Consider the following 14,451-nt stretch of genomic DNA (forward strand, 5'->3'; position numbering starts at 1 on the left):
GAAGTGAGTTTGCATGTGTTTAACCACGTTTGTGTCATGTAAAGCTTGATTTGGTGCGATTCGTGTGTTCTGTCCGTTGTTTGCACGTCAGTTTGGTCTTTTGTGTTTGTGTTTTGAATGGAAATTGCGCAGCATCTACAAGAACGAGCTCTCAAAGCGACCATCACAGAGACAGGAGGTCAGTGCATGCCTGTTTCTTACTCCGTTTTGTTTTTCTGTCATCATTTACTCACCCTCATGTCCCTCCAAACCCCTGTTTTTTTTCTTCTGTAAACACAAACGGAGATGTTAGGCAGAATGTTAGCTTTAGTCACCATTCACTTTCATTGTAGGGAGAAAAGATGCACTGAAAGTGAATGGTGACCGAAGCAAATGTTCTGTCTAATGTTCCAAAAAGGTCTCTGAAAGGTTTGTGTGTGTAGTTTGAGTTTTATATTGTGTGTATGCAGTGTCATTTGTGGGGTGAATAATGTTCTGGATCTTATATAAGTTGATCAAATCTGGTTTATTTAAGCAGTGTCATTGTCATCACAGGCATCCAGAAATCACCATCCTGTCTGCTGAACCGCTGCAGTCTAATGCCTGGTTTCCAGGGGCCTCTGGAGCTTTTCCTCCAGCCCCACCCCCTGCCCCGCCTTCTTGGACTGCAGCCTCGGCGACAGTACAGGTAGGTGGAGTTTAAAGAAGTGATTTAGGGGATTATTTCCCTTATTTAGAAATGTGCATACAAGTGATCAGACTTAAGTTGGTTGATTGACTGAGTGATTGTGGTCTTTCTCCATAGCTCCCTCCTCCCTCGTATGAGCAGGTAATCAAAGAAAAGAGCCGTGAACAGAGCACTCACTCCTGCTCTTCATCATCTTCACCTCCGGCTTCTCGTCACTCTACCTCCACCATCGCCACGCAGACGGACACAGACTCGCCTGGCCCACAAGCCTCTGCTCGCCCAGGTAACAACACAAAAGAAAGTATGATCCTGTTCTTAAATCCTCCTAATAATCTTCCACAATCCATTGCCCACTTTTCACCAGTTGATCAATTGCTGATGGATAAAATCTTACTCTCACCCTATACTCTTTATATATATATATATATATATATATATATATATATATATAATATATATACTGAAATACATCATATTGCAGAAGTAAAATGTATGGAAACCTATTTCAGCCACATGGGAAAAAATTGTGCTTTGGTAAGTCATAATTCTGAGATATTAAGACGTGATTGTGACATAAAAAGTCATATTTATGAGATAAAGTCAAAGTTATGAGATAGTAAGCAATAATTATGAGATAAAAAATTATAATTATGAGATAGTAAGTCATAATTTAGATATAAAAAGTCTTTATGAGATGAGATGGTAAGTCATGGTTATGACTTACCATGCTTATTACGGAAATGGGCTTTTTTTTTTTACTTAAGTACATTCGTATTTGTGTAGAACAGAGGCCCATCTGGTGGTTTGCTGGTCTTAGTTAGTTTAAGCTGGTCTAGCTGGTCTTCCAGCCTCAAAAGTGCCCAAAGACCCCCCTAAAACCATCAAAACAGACCAGGCTAAACAGCTTGGCCCAGCTGAGAAGACAAACTTGGTTTTTCAGCCAAGTTAAAATGCTAAATTAGCAAGTTTACCTGAAAAAACTTTTTATATTTATCTCCAGTTCGCAGACCACCCAAGCCCCCTCGCCCGTCGCTTCCTCTCAAACCCTTGGACCCTCTCATCGAATCAGACCTGTCCGACTTTCCCGCCAGTATTGAGCTTTCGACACAAGACACTTCGATCAAACCACATCCCGAATCTAGCGTTCAGACTGACTTTGATGACATCATCGCTGACACCAGTTCTCTAGACCCCGCCCCCACTGCCACGGCTTCCACTCAGATCAGCTTTGATTCCCCGCCTGAACTAATGAAAGAGGAGACAAACGCACGTCCCAGACCGCGCCCGCGCAGCAAGGTCGCCTCACGGCTAATCGCCTGTGAGGACGTTCTGGATCAGCCAGTGACGAGAGAGGTGAAAGTTCAGACTCTAGTGCATTTAAAGGACGATGGGGCCAATAGCATGATTGCCGAATTCAGTGACGTTTCCTCGAACTTCTCCAGCAAATACTTCCAAGACCTGCTAGAAGTGTTTGGTTCAGATGAAACTCACGTCCTTGATGCTAAACAAAGCCAGGCGAGTGATGAAGATGAAGAGAAGGATACATCTGCATGCGACTCTGTCATCTCCAAGGTAATGCCTGAACCTGTAGAACCTTTAAATAGACCACAACCACGACCCAGAACTCAAAAACCCAAACCTCTAATCGCCCCAAAACCGTGTACCCTAGAAACTGAGGTTTTTGTGAGCGGAGAACCTAACGTTGAACAGGATCCCTTCAGACACACCTCCAATCCTCCTGTACCACCACCCAGACCTCTTCTAAACAAACATCAGAGCCCGTCAGATGTTTCCAGGGTTTCTCCATCCACCAAACCTTCTGCTGTCCATCCTGAGAGCACTCCTCTGAAGAACCAGATGCCAACTGCGGCCTTTAGTCCATCTGAGAGGAGATATTCAGATGATCAGGCCACAAACAGTTCTTCAAACACTCCATTGAAGGCATCACCAGTGACGTCCACCGACCGAAGTGTCGGAAAACGTGAGTGTGTTTTGAAATAAGAGTTCTTACTAGATGCGACAAGTGACAAGAAATTTTGTAGGTTGTTTGGTCCAAATCAATCTTTCTACATGGCTGCATATAGAGCGTAACAGTCTGGTTCTGGAAGTAAAAACTGCATTCATTTTCTCCATAGGCACATAAATTATTGACAATATTAGGGATGGGCATTTTAGTCATATAGACTAATTACTCGTCGAGTACTCAAGGGGCAATGACATGTACATAACTGTATACAGTTGTGGCCAAAAATATTGGCACCCTTGGTAAATATGATCAAAGAAGGCTGTGGAAAAAAATCTGAATTGTTTATCCTTTTGATCTTCCATTCAAAAAAATCACAAAAAATCAAACATTTAATTGAAGTAAACAATTGAAACAGGGGAAATAAAATGCATTGGCCATAATTGTTGGCACCCTTGTATTCAGTACTTTCTGCAACCTCCCTTTGCCAAGATAACAGCTCTGAGTCTTCTGTTATAATGCTTAATGAGGTTGGAGAACACCTGGCAAGTGATCTAAGACCATTCCTCCATACAGAATCTCCAGATCTTTCAAATTCAGAGGTGCACGCTGGTGGACTCTCCTCTTCAGTTCACCCCTCAGGTGTTCTATGGGGTTCTGGTCAGTAGACTGGGATGGCCATGGCAGAACTTTGATTTTGTGGTCCGTGAATCATTTTCGTGTTGATTTTGATGCATGTTTTGGATCATTGTCCTGCTGGAAGATCCAACCACGGCCCATTGTAAGCTTTCTGGCAGAGGCAATCAGGTTTTGATTTTTTATCTGTTGGTATATGATAGAGTCCATGATGCCATGTATCCGAACAAGATGTCCAGGACCTCTGGCAGAAAAATAGCCACGCAACATTAAAGATCCAGCACCATATTTAACCGTGGGCATTGGGTACTTCTACATCTCGGTGTTTGCTGCCAAAAAGCTCTATTTTTGTTTCATCTGACCATAGAACCCAGTCGCATTTGAAGTTCCAGTAGTGTCTGGCAAACTGAAGATGCTTGAGTTTGTTGTTGGATGAGAGCAGAGGCTTTTTTTCTTGAAACCCTCCCAAACAACATGTGGTGATGTAGGTGATGTCTGATATTTTATTTGAGACTTTCTGACCCCAAGACCCAACTAATTTCTGCAATTCTCCAGCTGTGATCCTTGGAGATTCTTTGGCCACTTGAACCATCCTCCTCACTGTGCGTGGAGACAATATAGACACACGCCCTTTTCCAGGCCAATTCTTAACATCTCCAGTTGACTGGAACTTGTTAATTATTGCCCTGATGGTGGAAATGGCATTTTCAATGCTTTAGTTATTTTCTTATAGCCACTTCCCATTTTGTGAAGCTCAACAACCTTTTGCTGCACATCAGAACTTTATTCTTTAGTCTAACCCATTGTGATTGATGATTAAGGGAATTTGGCCTGTGTGTTACCTCATATTTACACCCCTGTGAAACAGGAAGTCATGGCTGAACAATTTCATGTTCCTAGTCACCCAGGTGCACTAAAAAATGTAAAATATGAATGGGAATATACTTCAGATATATTTTACTCATAAGCATTTCTAGGGGTGCCAATAATTGTGGCCAACGTGTTTTGGAGAAAAATATTTATTTAATAATGAGATATTTCCCCTCTTTCAATTGTTTTACTTCAATTAAAGGTTAGATTTTTGTGCATTTTTTGAATGAAAGATCAAAAGGATAAACAATGCAGATTTGTTTTCCACAGACTTCTTTGCTCATATTTACCAAGGGTGCCAATATTTTACTGTATATGATAACATGTCTGACAAATGTCTTTGGTTGCTGCATTGCATCTTGTTGTTCCAGTGTATCCTCTATTAATTATTATAGGCTGTTATAAAATAATCTGTTACAATATGTACAAAAAATTGCATAATTGGGGCCTGGGTAGCTCAGCGAGTATTGATGCTGACTACCACCCCTGGAGTCATGAGTTCGAATCCAGGGTGTGCTGAGTGACTCCAGCAGGTCTCCTAAGCAACCAAATTGGCCCGGTTGCTAGGGAGGGTAGAGTCACATGGGGTAACCTCCTCGTGGTCGTGATTAGTGGTTCTCGCTCTCAATGGGGCGTGTGGAAAGTTGTGTGTGGATCGTGGAGAGTAGCATGAGTCTCCACATGCTGTGAGTCTCCGCGGTGTCATGCACAACGAGTCACGTGATAAGATGCGTGAATTGACGGTCTCAGAAGTGGAGGCAACTGAGACTTGTCCTCCGCCACTCAGATTGAGGTGAGTAACCGCACCACCACGAGGACCTACTAAGTAGTGGGAATTGGGCATTCCAAATTGGGAGAAAAAGGGGATAATTATTATTTTTTTTTTTTTTTGCATAATTAAGATATTCTGCATCATATTTTGTCATTATGTGAAGATTCGCTGCCCAACTCAATTAAAAAAATGTGCACAACGCGCATCTGTCTGTTCTTCCTTCAGGTTACCGTAGTAATCTTTGTAAGCGCGCACCTGTTTTTTTAGTGACTATCTGAACCGTCTATTTTCAAATCGCGGTTGGCTTTACAGGAGACGCCATAACCATCGTGTTTTTAATATGCGTGTTAAGTTGAAGTTCAGTTTTGAAGACGCTGCATACTGTTCCATTTAGCTGCACTCTGTCTAGCTGTTTGAAAAACTCGCCTGCTGTATATGCGCTGCATTAGCATGTTGAGTCCACTGCCACATGTGGTGTCTCCCCAGGCGTTCGCTCCTGTGGGGAAAGCCGTGATGCTCCGTATTGTTGTTGCTGTGATGATTCATGAAGCGTTCCATTCAACTCGGGGACTCGGAATTTCCACCTTTCAGCTGGGGAAAGTGCAACGGAATGACACATTATGTCGGACTTCTAACTTGGAAACTCATGCGGAAATCTTCAACTCCCATTTCATTGAGATGCAGGTGTGTGTTACGTCACCCAGAGTAGGGAGGTTTACACATTCACCTTTATTAAATAATGTCCATTAACGAGTCAAAGTTCTTACATTAAATGATAATAAAACATGTTTAGGAAAAGTTTTGCAGAGACAGGTGTTCAAAACATGGTTCATTACACTCGTTTTTGATTATCATAACGATAGCATTGTAGCGTCATGTCAGTTTGGTTGCTATGAGACATCTCTGACAATCAATGTACCCCTCAAAATCACAACCTAATCAATCTCAAAATTAAAAATAAGCTCACTCTTTGACACATTTGTGTTTAGTTGTCAGGTAATTGTCACTGAATTTCGAATTAAGTAAAAGTCATGCAAACATCATGCATGATCACCATCGATCATCATTTTCATGATCGATCATTGCTGCCACGTTCCAGTACCCGAGTACTCATGCTCATCTCTAGACGATACCTTATAACCCTTACCATACCGTGAGCTCCAGAGTTGTTCATTGATGGGATATGCTTCTATTGAAGCCATCAGTCAACATAAATTCTGGTATTAAAGATGATTTTTATGTTGAAGAACTACACTACCCATAATCCTGAAGAGAGATCCACCAATCAGAGAAAGAGCTCTGCAGCTCCGCCCACTCCCATGTTGCAACTGAGTCGCTCTCCCAACACTTTCAAACTACTTATATCTGAATATTGTGCATTAAAATTAAAAAAATATTGTTTCTAAACTTAGAATCAACAACTTTAAATCAGTAGTTTTATATTTTTCCATTGTTTTTAATTCCATTACATCATTCGCAATGCTTCATGGGATTGTAGTTGTATCTTTGTCTGATTTTCAAAAACTTTGCTGCTTCAAATCAAAGTTTGTAATGTTATTATTCACCTCACACTTATAAATTTTATGAAGGATTTTATTAAATCCCTATGGAAAAAATGAATGGGAAAAATATTTACGGAACCAAGATGGCTAAAAAAATGTGGACGGAAAAATGACTAAACGCTGGAAAATTGGAAGCCTGGTTAGGAAGTTATTTTTGCTTAGTGGATTTCCTGAGTCTTTATTATTTTCCTGCTCTTACAGGTCCAGTAGAGATTAATAATGACAATGAGATCTATTTGTTTTGTTACAATCTATTCATTATATCTATTTTTTACTTTAAACTTAAGTATGTTTAATGAACATGTGTGTATATTTCAGGTCCATCTGGCCCCAAACACTCCCGGCCGCCTCCACCTGTGCTCAGAAAGGCGTCGTCCTCCTCGCAGGTTACATGATATCTCTGTTTTTGCACTATAGGGAGGATTTTTCCATAATAGATAGTTGGCAGGTTTTTTGGAAGTATATGAGTTTTCCAAGTGTGTGTGTGTGTGTGTGTATGTGTATGTTCAGGTTGCTGACACTACAGTGAATGTTTCCATAGCGACAGATGCCCCGGTTCCCCCTCTGCCCCCGAGGTACCTGTAAACAGAACCATAGAGTTGTATTTTTACTATACTGTCAACTGTCGTGTGGTAAAATGAGCCGTTTGTGGTGTTTTTACCCATCCATCATTCATTCTGTTTGTCTCTCAGACCCAGTGGTGGTCGACTCCTCCCTCTCCGCCCTCCTCCAATCAAAGTGACCAAACCAGCAGGCCCCGCCTCCTCCTCACCCACTGCATCTAATCAGCTGCCAGGCAGCAGGGTGCCAAAGAGAGGCCCTCCCCCTCCCCTCCCACCCCGCCCGAAACCAGGACATCCGCTCTATAGATATTCTGTGAGCATTCTTAGAATTTGTTTTAATCTTTTTAAATGTAAAGTATGCATGGGAAGTTGTGTATTATAAAAGAACTGATTCACCTAAAAATGAAAATTGACCAGAATGTCGTTTCTAGGGCTTATGATATAGAGGACGAAACCTGCAAAAATAATAAATAAATTCACAAATGCATAAATAAATAAATCCACATATTTGTGTATAAATACTTATATATAAATTCTTAAATTTGTGAGGAGATATACAAATACATAAATAAATGCACCCAACAATACAAAAATAATACAATAAAAAAAAAAAAAGAAAAAAAAAAACCAAATTGGCCCGGTTGCTAGGGAGGGTAGAGTCACATGGGGTAACCTCCTCATGGTCGCTATAATGTGGTTCTCGCTCTCAGTGGGGTGTGAGAATAGCGTGAAGCCTCCACACGCACTACGTCTCCGCGGTAACGCGCTCAACAAGCCACGTGATAAGATGTGCGGAATATGATATTTTTCTATAAAGTAGTCTTCATTTCTTCAACTACATGCATTCAATTAAAGCCAAAGAGCACTAAAATCGAGCTTTTGTTTCATACTATATTATTATTTAATAATAATCACACTAGGACATATCTAGATTATAATTTGATTAATTGTGCATTTGTACATGCATTCTATCCCAAATATGTCAAATTCCACAATATTCCACACCAAAATGTAATTAAACAGTGATAATCTTCCCCTCTGCCATAGCTCTCCAACCTCATTCACCTTTAGACACGTCACGCCATATTTGACATCATTCACACCAAACGGCATCGGTTTTCACGTGTCACATGTCTGATCGCGATGCTACAAGTTTGAAAAATATGACCACAAATGAGATTTGTGAGACTGGAGTTTTCCGAGTGTTCCAGAAAGGAAAACATTTGTAGAACACTAATTAATCTGATGCACTTTGTGTGTTCACTAGAGCAAAGTTGTTCAAGGAAATGTGGAAGAAGAGAGTGCTGGCAAAGAGCAAGAGGAACCATCTTTACGAGTTAGTTCACAAACACACACACACACACACTCACTCACACACACACACACACACACACACAGACACACATGCAAATGATGCAAATCAGGTAGTAAACAGTTTTTTTATGTTGTGTTTTCAGGAAGAGGAGCAGCTTATTGTCCTGGATGATACAAACACCACACACACACAACTCAGTACACTTCATGAGCTCTGGCCGTCAGGAGAGGTCAAAGGTCAAGCTGTGACTGTCTCTGGAGGTCTTGACGCTTCCTCCGAGCAGCAGACACAACCAAACACACACAACAGGTGAAACATAACGGAAGACAAAACTTTAAACCGATCACACTTCTGCTGTCGTTTATGCTATGAACTAGTTTGTATTCACAGAAACAAAGTGTGTTCAGTTCACCTGTGTGCTGCTCTGTGCAGGGGTGTGGCTCGATTTGCATTCAAGGGGGAGGAGGGAGAACTGACCTTCAGTGAGGGTGATGTGATCACTGTAACGGAATATGTAAATGAGGAGTGGGGGCGGGGCAGTCTGAATGGACGAATAGGAATCTTCCCTCTCAATTTCATCCAGGTGAAAGAGGAAGCTGAAGCGTTGCCAAGGAAACCGGCTTTGGAATCACCTGGTAAATATTAATTTGCTTAATACTCAAGGATTGGTTGGGTGATGTTTCTGGAAGAGATGCGTTGAAATGGATCAAGTTTTTTTTTAACAAAAATAAATACCATTCACATTTATTGAATTAGGCATCGTGCCCGGTTGCATAAAACACCGTAAGTTTTCCCTTATGTATAAACGGTAAGATGCTTGTATAACTGTGCAGAGAACTGATTGCCATCCCAAACTAGGATTAAGAATATTAGTGGTGGTCAGTAGGGGTGTAGGATATACACTCTCCAGCCAATTTATTAGGTATACCTGTACATCTACTTATTCATGCGATTATCTAATCAGGCAATCGTTTGGCAGCAGTGCAGTGTATAAAATCATGCAGATACGGGTCAGGAGCTTCAGTTAATGTTCACATCAACCATCAGAATGGGGAAAAATGTGATCTCAGTGATTCAGACCATGACATGATTGTTGGTGCCAGATGGGCGGGTTTGAGTATTTCTGTAACTGCTGATCTCCTGGGATTTTCACTCACAACAGTCACTAGAGTTTACAGATAATGGTACAAAAACCATCCAGTGAGCGGCAATTCTGCGGATGGAAACACCTTGTTGATGAGAGAGGTCAACAGAGAATGGACAGACTGGTTCGAGCTGACAGAAAGGCTATGGTAACTCGGATAACCACTCTGTAGAGTTGTAGTGAGCAGGATAGCATCTCAGAATGCACAACACGTCAAACTTTGAGGCAGATGGGCTTACAACAGCAGAGGACCATGTTGGGTTCAATTTCTGTCAGCCAAAAATAGAAAACTGAGGCTGCAGTGGGCGTACCATCTGTGTACCTCAGCAGAAATCCAGATTTGTCAGACCAGACGATGTTTTTCCAGTCTTTAACTGTCCAGTTTTGGTGAGCCTGTGCCCACTGCAGCCTCCGCTCTCTGTTCTTGGCTGACAGCAGTGGAACCCAACGTAACACTTAAAGGTTATTTCCTGCAACACCCTTATATTTAAGGGAAACTTTAGGGTGATTTTAAGGGAAAATTACACTTAAGGTGCTTTATACAACTGGGCACAGAGCATCTCAGTGTACAGCTGAAAAGATGGATCACTTTTGAAGCTGGAATAGAATAAGATCCCGATAATTAGATCTGGGTTGAATCTATAGACTTTTGTACATTTTCAGCACTTAAATTGGGGTAAAATTCATGTTAAGCATGGTTTAATAGAGCTGAGAGTATTAGACTCTTAATATCAGCTGCAAGTATTCTCAAATTAGCCAAAGTATTGAAACTATGTACAGAATAATCTACAATCAGCCGGTCATTGTCGCGAAACAAACTCTGATAGGGTCTTGTGACTTGGAGTTTATTTTGTAATAATGACCAGTTCAGTGTACATTATCCAGTCTATTACATGTCTACTTACCAAATATATAAATAAATGGACATGAAATATTGATTTGAGGTGAAATGATATAATTATGTTATTAAAAAGAGACCACAGAGTCTCCAGAAACAGCCTAATTCCAACTCTGGTATGCGTTGGAGGTTTGTTGGTGTTTATATTGTGAAAATGAGCTTCTGACTGCATTATCCTGCTTATTACACAGCTACTTGCCAAATAAATAAATACATTGACATGAAATATTTGAAGTAACATTATTATGTGATTAAAAAGAGACCATAGAGTCTCCTGAAACAGCTGAATCCCAACTCTGGATTGCGGTTGAATGTCTATTGGTGTTTATATTGTGATAATGACCGTCTGACTGCTCATTATCCTTCTTATTACAAGACTGATTACCAAATAAATAAATAAGGTGAAATTACATTATTATGTGATAAAAAAAAGAGACCACAGAGACTCCAGAAACTGCTGAATCCCAACTCTGGTATGCGTTGGCGGTTTGTTGGTGTTTATATTGTGAAAATGACCATTTAACTGCTCATTATCCCGCTTATTACACAGCTAAATAAATAAATTGACATGAAATATTGATTTAAGGTGAAATGATATAATTATGTTATTAAAAAGAGACCACAGAGTCTCCAGAAACCGCTTAATTCCAACTCTGGATTGCGTCAGATGTCTGTTGGTGTTTATATTGTGAAAATGACCGTCTGACTGCTCATTATCCCGCTTATTACACAGCTACTTGCCAAATAAATCAATACATTAACATGAAATATTTGAGGTAACATTATTATGTGATAAAAGAGAGACAACAGAGTCTCCAGAAACAGCTGAATCCCAACTCTGGCATGCGTCAGATGTCTGTTGGTGTTTATATTGTGAAAATGACCATTTAACTGCTCATTATACCGCTTATTACACAGCTACTTACCAAATAAATAAATACATTGACATGAAATATTGATTTAAGGTGAAATGATATAATTATGTTATTAAAAAGAGACCACAGAGTCTCTAGAAACAGCTTAATTCCAACTCTGGTTTGCGTCAGAGATCTGTTGGTGTTTATATTGTGAAAATGACAGTCTGACTGCTCATTATCCTGCTTATTACACAGCTACTTGCCAAATAAATAAATACATTGACAATGAAATATTTGAGGTAACATTATTATGTGATTAAAAAGAGAGACAATAGAGTCTCCTGAAACAGCTGAATCCCAACTCTGGTTTGCGTCAGAGATCTGTTGGTGTTTTTATTGTGAAAATGACTAACTAATGTCTAAATGACTAATGTCTAACTGCTCATTATACCGCTTATTACACGACTGATTACCAAATAAATGGAGATGAAATATTGATTTGAGGTAAAATTATTTTATTCGCTTACTTGTAGAGATCAAAGAGGGATACGATAAGTAGGAAAGATGACTCGCAATACCCGGATGACAGTTGAAATGATGCGATAGACTAATCAGAATAGAGTATTCCAGAGAGCTGATTAACAAAACAAATGAATAGTATTGAAATAAAGCACCGAAATTAAAATAATTGAGCAAAATCCAAAATTCTTTCATGTCGACACGCCCCTTCCAATGTCAGAATGACGATATTTCCGACTCCACTTGAAGGCCGCATATGATAAATATATGAAGGGAGGATTGTTTTGACAGAATTGGTCTCTCTCTCTCTAGTGCCCCCTGCAGGACAGATGAACAGAGGAAGGGCACTTTATGATTTCTCCCCTGAATATGAGGATGAACTCTGTCTGAAGGTGTGTTTGATATTCACTGAAGTTCAGTTCAGTTAAGCCTGATATTAGAGTAACAAAATATTTTATTTCACAAAGTATGACAAAAATTGTAAGATGTTTGTGTATTTGCGCAGGCAGGGGACGTGGTGTGTGAGCTTGAAGACATGGACGACGAGTGGTTTCTGGGAGAGTTTGGTGGGAAACGTGGCATCGTCCCTAAAAACTACATTCAAAAAATGCCAGACCCCTGAACACGTCCTAGATAAAGAGGTTTAAATTGTAAAAAAATGGCATTCCTATCATGTGCCTGAGCTTTTCTGCATTTAGCCTGTTAGATTCAACACACTTAAACGTGTTGGGGACGATTATTGGATGTGTTAGTTTACAGCTCCTATGATGCACACATGACTCAGTCGTGCGGAGATCTTCTCATAGCTGTACTGTACTGACTCCCGCGTGGAACATTTACAAACAATTACAGTCTCATCTGTGTATCTGTATGTTGCCGTATGAATTTGTTTACATTTTTAACCCACATTAAACTGGTCAGTTAACGAAACGATTTTTTCAGTCCTCTATTAACTTTAAATCTAGTCAGCTAATGCTGCATTCAAGAAGCTGCTAATTACAAGTTCATGCAATAAGTGATCGGCGCAAGCAATAAAAGACACAGTCTCATGTTTCTGGGTTCATCCAGCTACTCATGATGTATTGTTACAATACAAAAACAAAACATGAAATAAATCCATAATTCAAATAATTCTGAGGAGCTTTTGTCCCTAAACAGCCACCGTACAAAAGTTAATACCATTGATATCAACACAAGCATCCATTCATGTCATGAAATTCAATGTATGAACAATTACTCTAAAGAAAAAAAAAAAAAAAAAAGAGGCATTTCATGGAAAGACGGCCACATTCTCATTCAACGAAGGCCGACATTTTGGCGTAAAGCAAAACAACACTACATTACACTGCGGAAAATCATCAGTATTTTTGGCTCATTTTCCTGTAAAAATCTCAGTCTAAACATCCTTAAAACAAGATACACTTACTGGGAGAAGATATTAACAATTGTTTACCAATTGTTATGTCTTGAATAATGTTTACTGTTCTTTATTTTAAGCGTAAACTGAACAAAATTTAGTCAGGTTACACTTAAAATTAAGACAGAAACACTGAATAGGATTTTTATTTTTATTTTGCAGTGTAGGCTCCTAAAATTTGGTCACACAAATCAGACTCACAAGAAACATCCAATTATACATTTCAAAATTGTGGCGATCAGATGTTCAGTTTAGAGATTGACCGATAGTGGGTTTTGCCGATACAGATAATTACGGTGGTGAAAAGAAGGCTGATAATCGATTAATCGGCCGATAGTTTTTAAAAATCGGTTTATGGAATGTTTTTTTAAAAAATCGTAGTCTTTCCATTCCTATATTCCCCAGATATATAGGGTCCTATGTCCCCCAGATGTATAGGATCCTATGTTCCCCAGATTTACAGGGTCCTGTGTCCCCAGATTTACAGGGTCCTGTGTCCCCAGATTTACAGGGTCCTGTGTCCCCAGATTTACAGGGTCCTGTGTCCCCCAGATTTACAGGGTCCTGTGTCCCCAGATTTACAGGGTTCTATGTTCCCCAGATTTACAGGGTCCTATGTCCCAGGGTTCTATGTTCCCCAGATTTACAGGGTCCTATATTCCCCAGATTTATAGGGTCCTATGTCCCCAGATTTACAGGGTTCTATGTTCCCCAGATTTACAGGGTCCTATGTCCCCAGATTTACAGGGTTCTATGTTCCCCAGATTTACAGGGTTCTATGTTCCCCAGATTTACAGGGTCCTATGTCCCCAGATTTACAGGGTTCTATGTTCCCCAGATTTACAAGGTCCTATGTCCCCAGATTTACAGGGTTCTATGTTCCCCAGATTTACAGGGTTCTATGTTCCCCAGATTTACAAGGTCCTATGTCCCCAGATTTACAGGGTTCTATGTTCCCCAGATTTACAGGGTTCTATGTTCCCCAGATTTACAGGGTTCTATGTTCCCCAGATTTACAGGGTCCTATGTCCCCAGATTTACAGGGTTCTATGTTCCCCAGATTTACAGGGTTCTATGTTCCCCAGATTTACAAGGTCCTATGTCCCCAGATTTACAGGGTTCTATGTTCCCCAGATTTACAGGGTCCTATGTCCCCAGATTTACAGGGTTCTATGTTCCCCATATTTATATGGTCCTATGTCTCCAGGGTCCTATGTTCCCCAGATTTATAGGGTCCTATGTTCCCAGGGTCCTATGTTCCCCAGATT

At 40.2% G+C, this 14,451-nt stretch overlaps 1 protein-coding gene across 1 annotated transcript in view; it reads left to right on the plus strand.

Annotated features, from left to right (window-relative positions):
- Positions 1–12,696, plus strand: part of LOC127418562 (SH3 domain-containing protein 19-like) — a 21,756-nt gene extending 9,060 nt beyond the window's left edge. Inside the window, exons 3-15 of the mRNA XM_051659140.1 lie at positions 1–3; positions 133–178; positions 535–667; positions 785–950; positions 1,668–2,648; positions 6,789–6,856; positions 6,981–7,045; positions 7,163–7,346; positions 8,301–8,369; positions 8,491–8,657; positions 8,781–8,983; positions 12,079–12,158; positions 12,272–12,696. The exon at positions 1–3 is cut by the window's left edge and continues 38 nt beyond it. Coding sequence (XP_051515100.1) covers positions 1–3; positions 133–178; positions 535–667; positions 785–950; positions 1,668–2,648; positions 6,789–6,856; positions 6,981–7,045; positions 7,163–7,346; positions 8,301–8,369; positions 8,491–8,657; positions 8,781–8,983; positions 12,079–12,158; positions 12,272–12,388 — 2,282 coding nt within the window. The 3' untranslated portion in view covers positions 12,389–12,696. The remainder of the gene's footprint in view (positions 4–132; positions 179–534; positions 668–784; positions 951–1,667; positions 2,649–6,788; positions 6,857–6,980; positions 7,046–7,162; positions 7,347–8,300; positions 8,370–8,490; positions 8,658–8,780; positions 8,984–12,078; positions 12,159–12,271) is intronic.
- Positions 12,697–14,451: the final 1,755 nt, after the last annotated feature.

This window comes from Myxocyprinus asiaticus, chromosome 28, assembly GCF_019703515.2.
Source record: "Myxocyprinus asiaticus isolate MX2 ecotype Aquarium Trade chromosome 28, UBuf_Myxa_2, whole genome shotgun sequence".
In the NCBI taxonomy this organism is placed as follows: Eukaryota; Metazoa; Chordata; class Actinopteri; order Cypriniformes; family Catostomidae; genus Myxocyprinus; species Myxocyprinus asiaticus.